Genomic DNA, 17181 nt, shown 5'->3' on the forward strand with positions numbered 1-17181 from the left:
TAGGCTGAATGATGAGAACATTTAATTAAAAATAAATCCGCGAGGCGCCGAGGCCAAAAGCAATTTCCAGACGGTGTGTGCCGGCACTAGGCTGCTCGTGTTGCTTCCTTACTCCATTATTTTTCTTGCTCAGTTTCCATCTCACTGTTCATTCTTGTCTCTCCAGCAGTGCAGAACAGTCATACACATCTGTCCATCTCTAATCACATGTACATCTCTGACATGTTCTCTCTGATTAGCATGCATGTTAAAGGGAAAATGAGCAGGTAGGGCCTAGGGCCTGGTTGACTAAGTTTACATTCTATGGATAAAGCATTGATAATATCTCTCCTGAATGTGCTATAACAAAATCATATTTATGAACATGATGCTATTTTAAATAAACATACTAGAGAGCACTAGGGGGCGCTAAAACTGATTTTTAAGATTCATTTGTAAATTGGAATGCCGCTCTCTTAAATGGCAGTGACAGGATTCTAAATAATCTCTTGATGGCTTGAAGGAAGGAAGGAACTAAGAACGGAAGAAAGGTAGATAGATATCTGTGCTCCACGGTTTATAATAGCTGGCTTTGTTGTAATGTCATTACTCCTTTAGATGTCAGTATGATGTGGATTTGTTCTGCTTCTAGTCACATTGGATATAAAGTCAGGACAGAGATTAAGTCATGTTGAATGTAAAGTCAGGTCTGAAGTAAAGGTGGGTCTGAGGTAAAATTAAGTCTGAGGTAAGGTCAGAACTGGGGTAATGTCAGGTCTGAAGTAAATTCAAGACTGAGTTAAAGTCAGAACTAAAGTAAAGTCAGGTCTGAGGTAAAGCCAAGTTGAATGTAAAGTCAGGTCTGAAGTAAAGTCAGAATTGGGTTAAGTCAGGTCTGAGGTAAAGCTGGTTCTGAGATAAGCTTAGGTCTGAGGTAAAGTCAGGTCTGAGGTATAGCCAGGAGACTAAGTGATGTTGAATGTAAAGTTAGATCTGAGGTAAAGTCAGAACTGGGGTAAACTTGAGACTGAGGTAAAATCAGGACTGAGCTAAACTTGAGACTGAGGTAAAGTCAGGACTAAAATAAAGTCAGAATTCAGGTAAAGTTAGGTCTGAGGTAAACTTGAGACTGAGGTAAAGTCAGGACTAAAGTAAAGTCAGAATTGGGGTAAAGTTAGGTCTGAGGTAAACTTGAGACTGAGGTAAAGTCAGGACTAAGGTAAAGTCAGGTCTGAGGTAAACTTGAGACTGAGGTAAAGTCAGGTCTAGGGTAAAGTCAGGTCTGAGCTAAACTTGAAACTGAGGTAAAGTCAGGACCGAGGTAAAGTCATGACTGAGGTTAAGTCAAGTTGAACGTAAGGTCAGGTTTGAGGTAAAGTCAGAACTGAGTTACATTGTGATTTGTGTAGTTCTGTGAGCTGCTGCTCTCTCCCTGCACTGTAATAGGCAATGTGTTTTTGTCTAGACAGCCTTGCGTCTCAGGTGCTGACTATCATTCGGTCTCACTGGTGCTCCTGCTCAAAGCTGCGCTAGTGTAAAATAAGAAGGTGTTAGAAAAATTGCAGGGCATGTCTCTGCACAGAGTACAGGTGGGGAAAAAGTGTTAGAATAGCACCCACAGTGCAAAAGTCTCATGCACCCTATTTTTTTAGTACAAACTTTGTTAGAGATTTTTATTTTACGACTTCTACAGTATCGAGTCGGTACAAAAAAATATTTCAGACTTCCTGTATGTCAGTAAAGAAAGCCAAATATTACATAAGAGACACTTTTCAGCCAAAAAACACAAAGAACTTACACCTCATTTCCTTAATAAACTGCACTAATTCGACCTGAGGCTACTTTTTCTTTTTCTTTTTTTTTTTAAAGCAAAGGATCGTCACAACAAATACTGACTTTTTTTTTTTTTTTTTTAAATTTATTACAGTTTACTGCTCTTTATAGTAATTTTTTATGTAGAAACATTAAATTTCATTATTTTTGAAGGCATCTTTGGTTTACACCATTTCTTTGCATGTGCCTAAAACTTTTGCACAGTACTGTATGTCCAAAGAGCACGAAACTGATAAATCAGTCAGATGGAATAAACATGACATGACTGCCAATTCTGCTCTAAAGTGTTATAAAACTATATATATATATATATATATATATATATATATATATATATATATATATATATATATATATATATATATATATAAGGCACTAAGGTGTGTGTTATGTCCAGGATACATGTGTAATAACCCACCTTGCAGCTCTCTGTCTCCCTTCATCCATCTGATGGTGGCAGCTGGTTTGCTGCCAATAGCTGTGCAGGTCATCTCCGTCTCATTGCCCTCGCTTACAATTTCCTCACGCGACTCGATGATTGGGTTGCCTGGTGGGACTGGATGGAGCAAACGCAGATGACAGGGGGTTACAGGGTCGAGCTGTCAATCATCCATGAAAACCCAGTCAAATACAGACAAGAACGCTATATTTACCAAACCTTAAGATTGCCCTCTAGAAGGTTCTGTGACTTACGCAGTATAAATGTAGTCAATGTCATAGTTTTTTGCCATAGTCCAGTAATGACTAGGATGCTAGCCAAACTAAGCTAGCTAACTTATGTAAGTAATGTTTAGCTAATAAAAATAGCCTCTTGGTTAAGATGTATGGGTTATCTAACTATTTATGTTTATACCACACTCCAGTGTGTAATGTTAGCCAGACAGGTATATTTAAACATACTTTATGCATTTAGCTAGCTAGTTACTCAGTGAAATGGTAGCCAGCTTAATAATTAGCGAGCTTTCACACTTGGTATTCATTTTTACAGAAAAAATTTGCTGATACCAGCTTTTTGAGCTGGTATGTAAAAAAAGTGGCACACTGTTATCAAAATAACATTCTTAACAGTCCTAGCTAGTACTGGCTATCTAACAAGCTAGCATGCTATCCAGATTAGATTGATTATTATCAGTAACAAAGACAAAAGAATGAGAAGTTTAACACTGCTGATGAGGAAGCTGCTTCTCTTTGCCGTAGCTGCTTGTGTGTTCAGGCGAGTGAGGCGAGTGTGTTGCATGCATGGATGCAAAAGAAAAAAAACTCTTACATTTACACAAAAAGTTATCTGACTAGCCTTTTTTTCTCATGGTCTTGAATTCAATAAGACATCAATGTAGCTTGCTATGAGGGGTTCGAATCCCGCCTCCACCCTGTGTGTGTGGAGTTTGCATATTCTCTCTGTGCTTCGGGGTTTCCTCCCCAGTCCAAAGACATGCACTGTAGGCTGACTGGTATTTCCAAATTGTCCATAGTGTGTGAATGTGTGTGTTATTGTGCACTGCAATGGGTTGGCACCCCGACCAGGGTGTCCCCCGCCTTGTGTGGGAGTTCCCTGGGATAGCCTCCAGGCTCCCGTGACTCTGTATAGGAAAAGCGGTACAGAAAATGGATGGCTGGATGGATGGATGGATGGATCAATGCAGTTTGCTATGTGAAAATTCAGTCCTCTGTACTTAAGACTCTCCCACAGTGGAAAAAAAAGGAACAGCTTTAACTAAAAGTGGAGACTCCTTTCATGAATCTTAAATGAACCTTCTTGATACAGAAAACTTCACTATAGCAACGATTATATATAGTTTTTTTTTTTTCCAACACTTTTTTCAAAAACCAGTTTATTTTCAAGTCTTAGCGTCCACCATACAAATCCCTGCTTGTTACTTTGGGGGGTGGGGGTGGGGGGGATGATTAAGATAAGGCACATTAAGATAAATCATTTACTATGTAAAGTGGTGCTTGAAAGCTAGTGAATTTTCTAGTCTTCTGCATAAATATGACCTAAAACATCATCAGATTTTCGCACAAGTCTTAAAAGTAGATAAAGAGAACCTAATTAAACAAATGAGACAAAAATATCAAAATGAGCCAATATTACATATCTGTGAGAGGCAAAAGTATGTGAATCTTTGCTTTCAGTATCTGGTGTGGCCCCCTTGTGCAGCAATAACTGCAACTAAACGTGTCCGGTAACTGTTGATCAGTCCTGCACATCGGCTTGGAGGAATTTTAGCCCATTCCTCAGTACAGAACAGCTTCAACTCTCAACAATAGCTTGTGTGCTTAGAGTCATTGTCTTGCTGCATGACCCACTTTCTCTTGAGATTTAGATCATGGACAGATGTCCTAATGCTTTGCAGATATCATTTAGAATTCATTGGTCCATCAATGATGTGCCATCACAAACTTTTTAGCACCACTGTAACTGTACCTATCTGCAACACACATGACAACTGCTGTTGCCGAAAATTAATCAACACCTTCTGATGTATGAGAATCAAAAAATCAACAGTGTTGTATACAGTGAACACTTTTTAACTTTCACTTAAGTAGCATTTTGCTTTCCTGTTTGCTCTCCCATAATGACTGACTTTAACCTTAAACCAAAACATGATTATTCATCCATGCATTCACACATGCTGAATCTGAACTTCACCATAAGCACACAAATAATTACTTTCAGATAAATAGTGACACTTTCAAAACTGCTTTATCAATAATCCAATCATTCAATCATTTCCACAAATGTACAACCTAATGAAACAGTTTCGAAGGCCTCAGTCAGGCATTGCAGCTGTGGCAGGTAGAGTGGTTGTGCAGATTTTAGAGAGCCTTCCAAAACCCTTCCACATAGTACTAGTGTGTATAAGTGTTTGTAGCATAAGAGCGCTGCAACGAACGCTGCAGATACAGTCTCAGAACTTCCTCAGCTATGTCAGCTCATAAACACTGCTCTGATAAAACATGATGAAGCTCTACAGCACGTGACTCTGCATCGTTACTGCTGCGCCCTGAACCTCAGGCTGTTAAAATGAACGAGACAAGGACATGTTCAGGGACAGAGGTGTTTGTTTCCAGCAGGGTGGATGGCAGAGTTTGTGTATGTGTGTTTGGCTCGTACTCAGCACAGTGATGTCGGCGTAGGCCTCCTGCGGAGGGTCCGTGTAGAGCTGACACACGTATCTGCCCTCATCCGAGAGAGACACGTTGGACAGAGCCACGCGCAACTCGTTGTCTGAGAAGTTGACCAGCTGAAAGCGAGAGTCCTTCAAGGCTGAGAGAAAGAGAAAGAGAGTGAGTGAGTTATGGGGGGAAAATGTATAACTTAACATCTACCTTGATCTTTCTGTGTGTATGTGTGTGTGTACATTTATGTATACCTTTAGACCAAATGTGCCCAAACCGTTAGTCCTCATAATCAAGTAGACCCGACAAACGTGACTGTCTTTACTGTTTCTATTTCTATTAGTGTGAGCTTTAGTATTAGTGTAAATAGACATAGCATTAGCATGCCCAAATGTCCCCACAAGGAGACTGACACTTGGCTGGTCCCCACAAGGAAAACTGCTTTCTTTTTTTTCCTTTTTTTTTTTTAAATACAGAAACTGCAGCTTTTATTAAAATAAAAAAAGCAACAACAAAAGCCTTACTGTGTTTAAGATTAAGGTTAGATTTAGGTGTAGGTATTATACTAATTACCTGCATTAATAAGAATGTTAGGAAGGTCTTCACAAGGAACAAGGACAGTAAAGCAAACTCTGAGCATCTACACACTCAAGAGCCAACAACTAAAAGCAATAAAACTTATGGTTCTTAAACTCTTTGCACCCACGGGACTCTTTCTAGGAGTGAACAAAAAACCCTCAGCAGACACCCCTTATGATCACAGCACAAATTAATTATGCATATTGGGCAAATATGTACTAGTGGATTTATTTACTGGAGTCATGACAGCTTTTTGTTCCTGAACTTTCCGCCCACAGTTGCACCGCATTAAAATGTAAATGCAAAACCTTCTCCATCGCATAAACATCGCTTTTTTGTTTTTGTTTTTTAAGTAACATTGTAGGTAGACTTGAGTTGAAGTTGTTTACACTTGTTTTTTTTTTGTTTTTTTTTTAGGATACTGAGCATCCGATTAAAGCCATTTAATCAGGCTTAATACTAAGAATTAAATAACAACTATAACAACACTGAGAGTCACTGAAAAAAACAGCAACAAGAATAATAACAACAATTACTAGTTTAAAAGCAGGGGCCTGCACCATGAAGGTAACTGAGGGTTACGGGATTAGTTTCGAGTTGACAAAACCAAACCAATCCAATCTGGCTTTATTAGTAATCCTGATAGTATTCATTTTTTACAGAATGTTCCTGTAATCTGATTACTTTGTTTTAAGACGTTACCGGTTACCAGTTTTTGTATCCTGATTACGTAACGCCGTTCCATGTAGTCCGTTACTCGCCTGCCAAAGGACAGTAGATTAGACCATGTTCAAATATCTCTAGTTCCTGTAATCCATATGCCATTTTAGGGCTTCCAAAGGGAAAGGGGTTTTAACCCCCCCCCACACACACACACACTTTTTTTTTTTAAACATTGTTAAATGTTAAAAAACTAAATATTTGAATGTACCCTCAGGGTGAAGAAGGTGAAATGTGGCTCACTTCTTAAAAAGTCCCGCTTATCTTCTGACCCAGCAATAGCACTGTGTGACTAAGGTGTCTGTGTTACTGATTATCAAACATACTAGACACTTCCTCGCTCAGGCAATTTAGCAGAAGCAACCTTGTTTCTCCCTCAAGGAGGAAGTTAGGAAGTCTAGCGAGAGGCACATGCTGATCCCAACTTCGTGGTCTTCAAATCGAGTTCAGGGCCTCTCTCGTAATTATGCAGCGTCAGGGGGAAAAAACAAAAAAATAACCAACACCTTTTCGGTGTTCCTCTCCCCCAAAAATAATGAGGAGTCCATTAGTCTTGCTTTCACGCTGAACATGATAGAGAAAAGTGCAGGGCAGAGTGAGTGAGAGAGAGAGAGAGAGAGACAGAGAGAACAAGACAGAGAGAGAGAGAGATAAAAGCATGCCCCCCACTGAAAGATAAATTCCTGCAGAAATTTATGACAATGAGAGATGTTCTCGAAAGCACTGGCTAAGTTCAAAGAGGTTGGTCAAAAGAGGAGGGTGAACATATATATATATATATATATATATATATATATATATATATATATATATAAACACACACACACACACACACACATATATATATATATATATATATATATATATATATATATATATATATATATATATATATATATATATATATATATATATGAATGTATCCAGAGGAAATAAATAAAGAAATAATCAGTCATCATTAGAGCTTTTTGAGCCAATGGGTTCCTGCAAACGAGCGCTGATAGAGCAGAGTGTTGATTGTCCTAGGCTCCAGCTGGTTAACCATGCTCTTTAAATTTTACAGCCCAAGAGAGGAAAAAATCCAAAGTGCTACTAGGGCTATTCAGGCAGTGGAAAAAGGAAGAGGTCTTTATCATTGCTTGAGTGTGACTGGCCTTTTTTTTTTGCACTTTTTCCTGCCGATCCTCTCTTCCAAGCATGATCCCCCACACACTTTCCCTGCAGTTGTTCAGCCATCCAGAGCGCGTGCAGCTGGATTAACCAGCCTCTTTGTCTGTATTTCTCTCTCTTCCCACAGTTGTCAGTCTTCCTTTTCTCCCATGGCCCGTAGCCTCGACATGTGGAGTCGGCGCTGGCGGAGAAAATGTCTTTCTCACCTTTGATCGTGTCTTCGGGCTGGGGTGATCTTCAAACGAATACACAAATAAATAAAACATCTCGGGTATGTAACTTTATGTGTGCGCGCTCTCAGGTGAATGAGAATGTCAGGGTGTAAAGCACAGGAAAGCGAAGGCCTTCTTGCGCTACAGACTGCCTGAGCGCTTGCTCCTTTCCCTCCACCCCATGTGGCGCATCTTTTATGTGCTATTAGAATAATGTGGGACTAATTAGAGTGGCCGACTTGAAAGCTGGAATCTGGCTGTCAGAGGGAGGGCAGGGAGGCGCTAATGATTTAATTTAATTTATTGATTGGGAAACGTGCGGGGGGATTAAAGCAAACTGATAAGGGGCAAGCGGCCAATGCAGTTTGTAATCTATGGTGATGGAGCGTCAGGTGGAGAGACAGCAATAATTAGAGCATTATGAAAGCATGAATAACTGCAGTGTCAGCTCTAATGGGGACAGGATAGGAGGCTCTGGGAGAGCACCGAGGTCAGTGTTAAGAGGCTGTGGGGTTTAGGAGTTGGGTATGAGCCTGGAGATGGACCTCTCTCTACAGAAGAGCATAGGAAAACCATAAAACAAAGAAAGAAAAGAAATAATGAATCCGCCCATTCATTTTTCCATACCGCTTATTCTTCACATCGTTGCGGGAAGCCTGGAGCCTATCCCAGGGAACTCAGGGAACGAGGCGGGGGGATACCCTGGACGGGGTGCCAACCCATCGCAGGGCACATTCTCAGACACGTTCATACACTACAGACAATTTGGAAATGCCAATCAGCCTACAAGGCATGTGTTTGGACTGGGAGAGGAAACCGGAGTACCTAGAGGAAACCTCCAAAGCATGGGGAGAACATGCAAACTCTGTGCACGCAGGGCAAAGATGGGATTCAAGCCCCCAACCCCAGAGGTGCGAGGCAAACATGCTAACCACTAAGGCCCCATTCCCCCCAAACAAATAATAATAATAATAATAATAATAATAATAATAAGAGGAAGAAGATAAAGGAAAGAATGGGCAGACTGCAGAACATAATTTAAATGCTATGGAGGATGTGGATCTTTGGATGTCTGACAAATGTTAAAGGAATAGCTGGGCCAAAAAATTTATTTACACAATGTTTCATTTACATCAATGCCAATACAAGGCCAATGTTGCTAACAAAGTATGAAAGGCTAAATCCTCGCACATATCGCCTCACAAGACAACGATGGGTTCAGTGCTATAAACTGTACACAAATAATTTGATAAAATAGCGGAGTTACTTGTGCGACAAATGTGATGTAAATTACCTGGCTTCTCATTATATACTACAGTGCTGTTGAGTTCCTGATTGGTTCAGAAGGGGTTGATTAATTTTCTATAATTATACATAGCAGCTCTGACATTGTGCTGGCTGTAAATCAAACACCAACGCACTCGTTCTAATATATTATCATTTCTATAGTAACATCTACGTCATTCACAGGGACTTGTATATGTGGATGCTCACGTAATTGAATAATAGATTGATATAAATGTGGTTATGGTAAAGTTTTCTCTGCGGAGGTGTTTGCCATTTCTGGAAGAAGATTTCAGTCAGTGTTTTGATGTAAAGCTCTCTTCTCTCCAAGGGATGGACGGCTTTCCGTTTTCTCCGTGCTATGACAAACTGCGGGTTTTTGTTTTTGCCATATATGTAAGAGACAGAGTAAAAAAAGAGAGGCTGGTGAGGGAACAACTGTTTATAGCTGCTGTAATGTAAATGCAAACAGGAACGAACTTGCTGCACAGATGTTCCTCAACATTAAACGTAACTGTAAGTGGAAAAAACGTGTGATGTATCATTCTTGAATACATTTTTCAAAACTGATTAGAAATGATACACATTAGTTAACTGCTGTGGTATAAGACAGAATGCAGTTATTGGAAAATAATCAACTTCTGGGTGGTAAAGATACTCCACTTTGCTTTTCACCCCTTTGTTGATTATTTTCCTATTACAACACGCTCTGTTGTGTTTAATCATTTATAAGCAACACCACCCTGGTTCTTAGGGTATACAGTATTTTGACAGGTTTGGCTTTGTGAGCTTTTACTAGCAATTAGCTAGCTGGATAAGTTATCTAATGTTAACAATATCAGCTTGTTTAGGATGTCAGGAGGACATAGAAGTGTTTCCAAATATTCTCAGGAGTTTTTATGACTCTACAGTGTATATTCACAGATTCTGAGTATACATAAAACAACATATGAAACAATGTGCTATCTAGATAAATAATATTTTTAATGATAAAAAAATTATATGTTCAAAGGTACACTATAGTGCGTGATTATTATGGCATGCAATTTGGACCATGCTAAACTGGTAGATATACGCTTTCCTTACTTGTTAGCTACATTATTAGCTGCGGTGCAGAGTTAAAACATGCAAACTTCAGACACCAAAAAGGGATTTTTTTGAATGAATCCTTTAAAACTGTTTATACAGAATGAATAATGTGTGCTTTCTAAATTCCACAAAGGTGATTATCCATTCATCCATCCATCCATTTTCTGTACTGCTTATCATGCACAGGGTCATGGGGGAGCCTGGAGCCTATCCCAGGGGACTTGGGGCACAGGGCAAGAGACACCCAGGAGGGGGTGCCAACCCATCACACGGCTCACAGACTCACACAACCATTCACAGACTCTGAATAATTCAGAGATGACAGTCAGCCTACACCGTATTTCCGGGAGGAAACTGGAGTACCTGGAGGAAACCTCCGAAGCATGGGGTGAAAATGCAAACTCTGTACACGCAGGATGGATGTGGGATTTGAGCCCCCAACCCTGGAGGTGTGAGGCAAACGTGCTAACCACTAAAGCCACCATCCCCCCTCCCCCCCACCCCCCAAAAAAGGTGATGATGACTTAAGAAAAAAAGGCAAAAGCAAGCAAACAAACAAACAAACAAAAAAAAGACCCCCAGAAGTGATCTAAACTATAACAACTATAACAGTACATCTCCCACTGTGAGAATGGCTTTTGATTCTGTAGTCCTGGACTCACACATAGGACATGGTGCTGCTTGCATGATGTTCCAGAATGCCATGGGTGGTGGTCCCCTAGTGATAGGAGGATGGAGGTGAGTGTCACTGCCGTCCAGCTCCCTGCAGGTGTGCTGGAGAATGAAGCCCAGCGTGGCACTGTGTGTCCCACTGAGAGCACACTAAGTCCTCCAGCATTTCTTATTTTTCTCTTTACATTTGCAGGGTTGGTTTTTGTTCTTTATTCCGCAATGATTTGAGTCTTATTCTGACAACAATCTGGGGGAATTGGAACTGACAGGATGACCTACGCTGGCAGGATGTCTGCTGAGGTTTTGATTATGATTAAGCTGAAGAGTGTGAGGTAGCGGCTCAGGATGGCACGGTGCAGCACCCTGCAAACAAACAACATTGTCTGGGTAAAAGACACGACAAAAGCAAGGACAGCCGGTGGGGAAAGCCGGTGTGGAAAGGCCTCGGAGCCGCCGGGCCTTCCCAGCATGGAGAATTTCAGCTAGAGACACTCGAGCACGACGCTGTTTTTCTCCTTGCATGTTAGGAGGTGGGGTTTTCTTTTTTGGTGAACAAGAACGGAGCTGACCCCTCTCCAACTCCTCAGTCTCCATGAAAGATCCGAAAGGAAGATAAAATCCATAATTGGCACCACAAGACAGCTAGAGGGTGGAAACAAAGAACGAGAGCTGAAGAAAGACGACGAGAAATTCAGCTGTGATCCAAGAACTCTCCTCAGTCAGGGGGGTGTTGGTGTGTGGAGTACAGTTCTCAAGAGACTTCGAATAACCAAAATGGTTAGCTTCTCCCGCTGAGCTATCTCTGAATACCACTGAGGATTTTCATATTCTTTTTTTTTTTTTTTTATTGCAAGTCAGCCCCACCCACTCCCTTGTACTGATTTACTAGAATATGAAATGGCAAGCGTGTGCAAAAGACATTATACTGATTTGCAGTTACTCTTTATTCTAAGAGGACAAGAGGACTTGCACAATAAATAAATGCCCCCTACGGTGTACCAGACGCCATTTTCCCCCTTTCATTTGTCACCCATCTGTTTATTGTTACCTGAGAATGTCTAATTAATCAGGATTTCATTCAGGCCATTATTCAATCTTGAGAAGGCAGATACTTGACACCTGTTTTCAGTCATTTGAAACTTGCAGCTAAGATGGTTTCAATTTCTGAAAATGTGAAGGAATTGTGAAAAACAAACGATTTTTAAATCATAACGCAAGCAAGAATTATTAATAATAGATTCATCCCAGGAGTTACATATCATAGTTGTTGTTCTCTGTTTTGTTTTTGTTTGTTTTTGACTCATGGATCCTTTCTCCATCCAAATCACTGATTAGCTCTAAATTCTTTATTTCAGTCTACTCGCTGCTGGTGCAAATCACCCCAAATCTTTTTCAGTATACTTTAAATTGTAACATTCTTCATTGCAAGGCCAATAATAATAATAATAATAATAATAATAATAATAATAATAATAATAATAATAACTATGTGGAAAATAATCAGCTTCAAAATAGCTTTTGTTGTTGTTTGCGCTTCTCTGATTGTCCACCATTAACCTTCCTTAAAAAGGCCCCAAGTCGTTTTCTAAACAAAGCAGCTCCAAACAACCTCAATTTGTATTTCAACCAAAATATTGCCCTTTCCGAGCTAATGCTTTCTCCTTAATTTGCTGTGGTCAATTTGATTATATTTATTCTCCAATCATTTCGATTCATAACATTCCGTAGCCTAAAGACACAAACACACAGCTCGTTTTTGTGTTATCAGAAAGCAAAGGAGTGTGTGCTGATGAAACGGCTAGAAAAAAAATGAAAGAAAGAATAAAGGACTGTTATTTCTTTTTTTCAATCTATCTAGCTGAGGCGAGGCCTGCAACTGAAATGATGCTGGCTGTAAACACAATGGGGAAGAAAGGAATTCCCAGGGAGAGCGAGAGACGAGAGCAAGTTCCTTTGTGAGGAAATAGCCGATGGCTGCTGAGGTGATCTCTTTCACCCACTTCTCTCTCTCAATCTCCCTCACCCCTTCTCTCTGTCTCTCGCCGTTACTTTCACACTGTTCCTCAACCACCTCTCTCTTACTCCCTTCTCTCTCACTTCATTCTCTCACTCTCTCTCATTCTTTCTCTCTCACCCCCTTCTCTCACTGTCTCTCACCCCCTTCTCTCTTACTGTCTCTCACCCATTCTCTCTCAATGTCTCTCATCCTCTCTCTCAATGTTTCTCTCACCTCTTCTCTCTCACTGTCTCTCGCCCTTTCTCTCTCAAAGTGTCTCTCACCCCCTTCTCTCTCACTGTCTCTCACCCATTCTCTCTCAAAGTCTCTCGCCCTTTCTCTCTCACTCCCTTCTCTCTCAAAATCTCTCGCCCTTTCTCTCTCACCCCCTTCTCTCTTACTGTCTCTCACCTATTCTCTCTTAATGTCTCTCACCCTTTCTCTCTTACTGTCTCTCTCCCTCTCTCACCCTTTTCTCTCTCAATGTCTCTCACCCTTTCTCTATCATCTCACTGTCTCTCGCCCTTTCTCTCTCACTCCCTTATCCCTAACTGCCTCTCACCCTTTGTCTCTCACCTCACTCTCATTGTCTTTCACCCTTTCTCTCTCACCAACTTTCCTCACTTCATTCTCTGACCTCTTCTCTCTCACTGTCTCTTGTCTCTTCTCTCTTGGTTGCTTTTTCCCATCTCTGTTCCATTTTCTCTCTCACCGTCACTCACCAGCTTCTCTCCCTCTCTCTCTTTTTCTTTCTCTCACCTTTTTTTTTGCTCAGTCTCTCTCATCCCTCCCTTTTTTTTTTTTTTTTTTTTACAGTTTCTCATCTGCGTCTCTCTCACTCACTTGCCTCTAATTGTCTCTCGTCCTTTCTCTCTAATTGTCCAACTTCTCTCTCACCGTCTCTTGCCCATTCTCTCCCTTAATGTTACGCGTCTGCTTATCCCTTGCCCCGATCTCATACTCTCATCCCTTCTCCTTCTCTCTCTCCTGATCTCTTCTCTCTCATCCCCTTTCATACTCTCATCCCTTCTCCTTCTCTCTCTCCTGATCTCTTCTCTCTTACCCCCTCTCATACTCTCATCCCTTCTCCTTCTCTCTCTCCTGATCTCCTCTCTCTCACCCCCTCTCATGCTCTCATCCCTTCTCTTTCTCTTTCCCCGATCCCTTCTCTCTCACACTCTCTCACCCGGTCTCATACTCTCAACCCTTCACTCTCTCTTGGCCCCTTCTTTCTCACACTCCCTTTCCCTGTTTTCCCACTCTCCCTTGACCCCTTCCCTCTCACTGTCCCATTTTCCTCATACTCGCTCAACCCTTCTCCCTCACTTCCCAGTCATTCTCTCACCCCCATTCTCTCACACTCCCTTGCCCTCTGTTCCCACTCTCCCTCGACCGCTTCCCTCTTCCACTCTCCCCTCGACCCCTTCTCTCATTTTCTCGCCCCCTCTCTTGCTCACACCCCCTTTCTCCCCCACTCTCGCTTTCCTCGGTCTGCTCTTCTTCCGCATCTAATTTGTATTGTTTTCTCAGGTTTAATTCTCCAGGCCTTGGGGAGACGTGCCGTTCCTCCTAAATGGCAGCAATCAATTTTGATTACCGGTCACAGCGATTTGGAGAGGAGCCCATCAAACTTTTATTAAGGCGTCGAGCAATAATGACGGCCTTCTCGGCGCTGCACGGCATGGATTCTGAGTTCCTCTAATGATTCGAAGCCCGGAGACGAACTGACAGCTGAACAGACGTGTGATCCACATGAAGAATTTACAGAGTGAGGGTGTGATTATTAGCCTCTCCTTCTTCTCCTCTCTCACAGAACGAGCTGGAATGTGGGTACAATGACTCAGTCTGGCACCACCTCCACGAGTGGGGAGGGATCATTACAGAGACGAGCGTTTAAAAAAGAAATGAGCAGATCTCGTCAAAAAAAAAAAAAAGAAAAAAAAGAAGAAGAAGTAAGAAAAAGAAGCACGGGCTGCACTTATGCGACTGTAGACTGGAAGCATTCATCCATGTGAGGATGAGAAGAGAGAAGTAAGCATTATCCTCAAGAAAAAAAAAAGGGAAAATAAAAAAAAAACACTGTAGAGTGAATGTCTGATTGAGCCTGACTGAACTTGAATGGATTTCGTGCTACTTTAATATGCTTCTTATTTCAACTCTTTGAAAGAAACCATCGCCGAGGCTCATGTGGGGTAATTTTGCCTCTGAGGAAAAAGAGATGGCGCGCCAGCCTCGTCTCTGATGAAACAAGTGCAGCTGTGCTGAGTGCTGGAGAGTTCTGAGCCAGATCATGGCAGATCAAGGCGGGCCACGGAAAACAACGTGCCCTTGGCACACAGCTGTGACGCTCTATCAGCTGCCCTCGAAAAACATACTGAATTAGTCTGATGCTCTCAGAACCCTTCTAGTAGAAATGAAGCCCATCTCTTACACTAGAAAGAAAAGTGTGTGTGTGTGTATGCTTTGGTATGACTGAGACAGTGTCCACAATACTTACGTCTGACATCTCTGAAGTAGATGGTCTGTCTGTTGGGGTTCAGGAGCTGGATGACGGAGTCGTCGTTATTTTTGACTCGACAGCTGATAGTGGCCGTTTCCCCCTCCACCACGGAGATGTTGTCTGTCACCAGGTTCTGGCTTTGGACTGAGGACAAAGAAGAAAGACAGAAGAGAGAAACCGAGATGGCATTTGTGTTAGAGCCATTTCCTTCACGCAGAGATAAAAACCCAAGAGCGGCCAAAACCCTACAATCTAACACTTACAGGAGTGCATGATGAGGAGTGAGTGACAAAATGCACCTGGGGCGAGTGTGAATACTCAACAGAGTGTGAAAGTGGGTTTTTGTTTCCCTCGCCTCCCTGTGTGGCGTTTCAGAAGCCGGTCTGTGTCCGTGATACACACGCCTGCGCTGAATCGCAGCTCACCAGCTCGTCTCAGTGCTGGTCAGGGGACGCTGGTTGGTCATGGCCTGTGGGCTTTATTTTATCTAAGGATATATAGAGCATGTCCTCGACCCAGCGCTCTGTAAACGAACGATTCGTCTAAGAAATAAAATATACACAACTTCCCGCACTTGACCCAAAATATAATCGATCAGCCAAGGCATCTTTGGTGGCTTTGGTTTTCTTCTTTAGTATTGTACTGGAGCTATGGGGAAGCTTTCAGTATAGCTACCAGTTTCATATGCTTGGAACTGGCAGACACTCACCTCTCAACATGTTGAGCTGTTTAGTGTCTAAAACAAAACTGCTCTTGTGGATTCTAACATCTATACAAATTAACAAACGAATAAGTCCACTTAGTGTCAGGTTACATCACACCACCCTGTTGTTGATTTCTGTGTTATCTCACTTGGACACGCCCAAATATTTTATCCATCCATCCATCCATCCATGTTCCTTACCGCTTGTCCTACACAAATTCATATGGAGCCTGGAGCATCCAAGGGCACTTGGGGCACAAGGTAGGGGACACCACGGACAGGGTGCCAACCCATCACAGGGCACAATCCCACACCCATTCACACACTACAGACAATTTAGAGCCAACAATGCATGTCTTTTGACTGGTGGAGGAAGCCATAGAACATGGCGGAAACCCCCAAAGCACGAGGAGAACATGCAAAGTCTGTACACACAGGGAGGAGGTGGAATTCGAGCCCTCAACCCAGGAAGTGCAAGGCAAGCATGATAACCATTAAGCCACCCCCCCAAGTGTTTTATTCCTTACTTATTCTGCTATCTTGTGTACAGATGGTGTTACTGAGCCAGGTGATGTCTTTTGAGGAATCCGTGTGATGACTGAGACATGCAGCTTGCAAAAAGTTAAACCAGTATAGTTTAACCACTGAAGAAGGAAACCACAAATATCATGGCTTATCAACTACATTTGGGTTAAGGAGAAAACCATGAATTAATAATCTAATGAATCAATAACCTAATCAGGTCTCAGCATGAGTCTAATATTGGACATTGGCATCGCATACCCGCAAAGAGAGACATCCATCAGTTTAAGTCACCAAACAAACACAGACACGGTGAATGCTATATTTAGGATCGCTCCCTCCCCAGTACAAATGAGAAAACATGAATAGGTAAGTGACAGAGCTAAATAATTATGCAACCAAAAATGGGGGGGGCAAGGTGGCATGCTTCAGATGGCAGGCTCCTCTAAAGAGTGCTGTCAGTTTAAGTAGAGGAGAAGAAGGCAATCGGATCCTCTGATGGCGCCCGATAAGGACAGACAGTTTAACAAAACTGATTTCAATCAGGCTGCCAGGAGTGGAAAGTGAAAACAGAGCAAACAAATGAACCTCGAGGGAGTGAGCGACAGACAAAGAGAGAGAGAGAGAGAGAGAGAGAGAGAGAGAGAGAGAGAGAGAGAGAGAGATCCTTAAGACTTGTCAAAAGAAGAAGGGGCTATGAGGAGAGAGGTGGTACATTGGAAATGCAAATATGGCCCATGTTTATTGGCGAGGTTACAGATGAAGGTTAACACGCAGCGGGCCACTGCGGTTGTCATGGTGA

General features: G+C 41.9%; 1 protein-coding gene across 6 annotated transcripts in view; it reads right to left on the reverse strand.

The window, feature by feature from the left end:
• cadm1a (cell adhesion molecule 1a) overlaps positions 1 to 17181 on the reverse strand; it is a 339864-nt gene that overhangs the window by 55596 nt on the left and 267087 nt on the right. For all 6 annotated transcript variants that reach the window (XM_053687692.1, XM_017493089.3, XM_017493088.3 and 3 more), the window contains 3 exons: positions 15152 to 15298; positions 4928 to 5080; positions 2231 to 2368 (listed from right to left, as the gene is read on the reverse strand). In XM_053687692.1, the coding sequence (XP_053543667.1) occupies positions 2231 to 2368; positions 4928 to 5080; positions 15152 to 15298 (438 nt within the window). The remainder of the gene's footprint in view (positions 1 to 2230; positions 2369 to 4927; positions 5081 to 15151; positions 15299 to 17181) is intronic.

This window comes from Ictalurus punctatus, chromosome 18, assembly GCF_001660625.3.
Source record: "Ictalurus punctatus breed USDA103 chromosome 18, Coco_2.0, whole genome shotgun sequence".
NCBI classification, from domain to species: domain Eukaryota; kingdom Metazoa; phylum Chordata; class Actinopteri; order Siluriformes; family Ictaluridae; genus Ictalurus; species Ictalurus punctatus.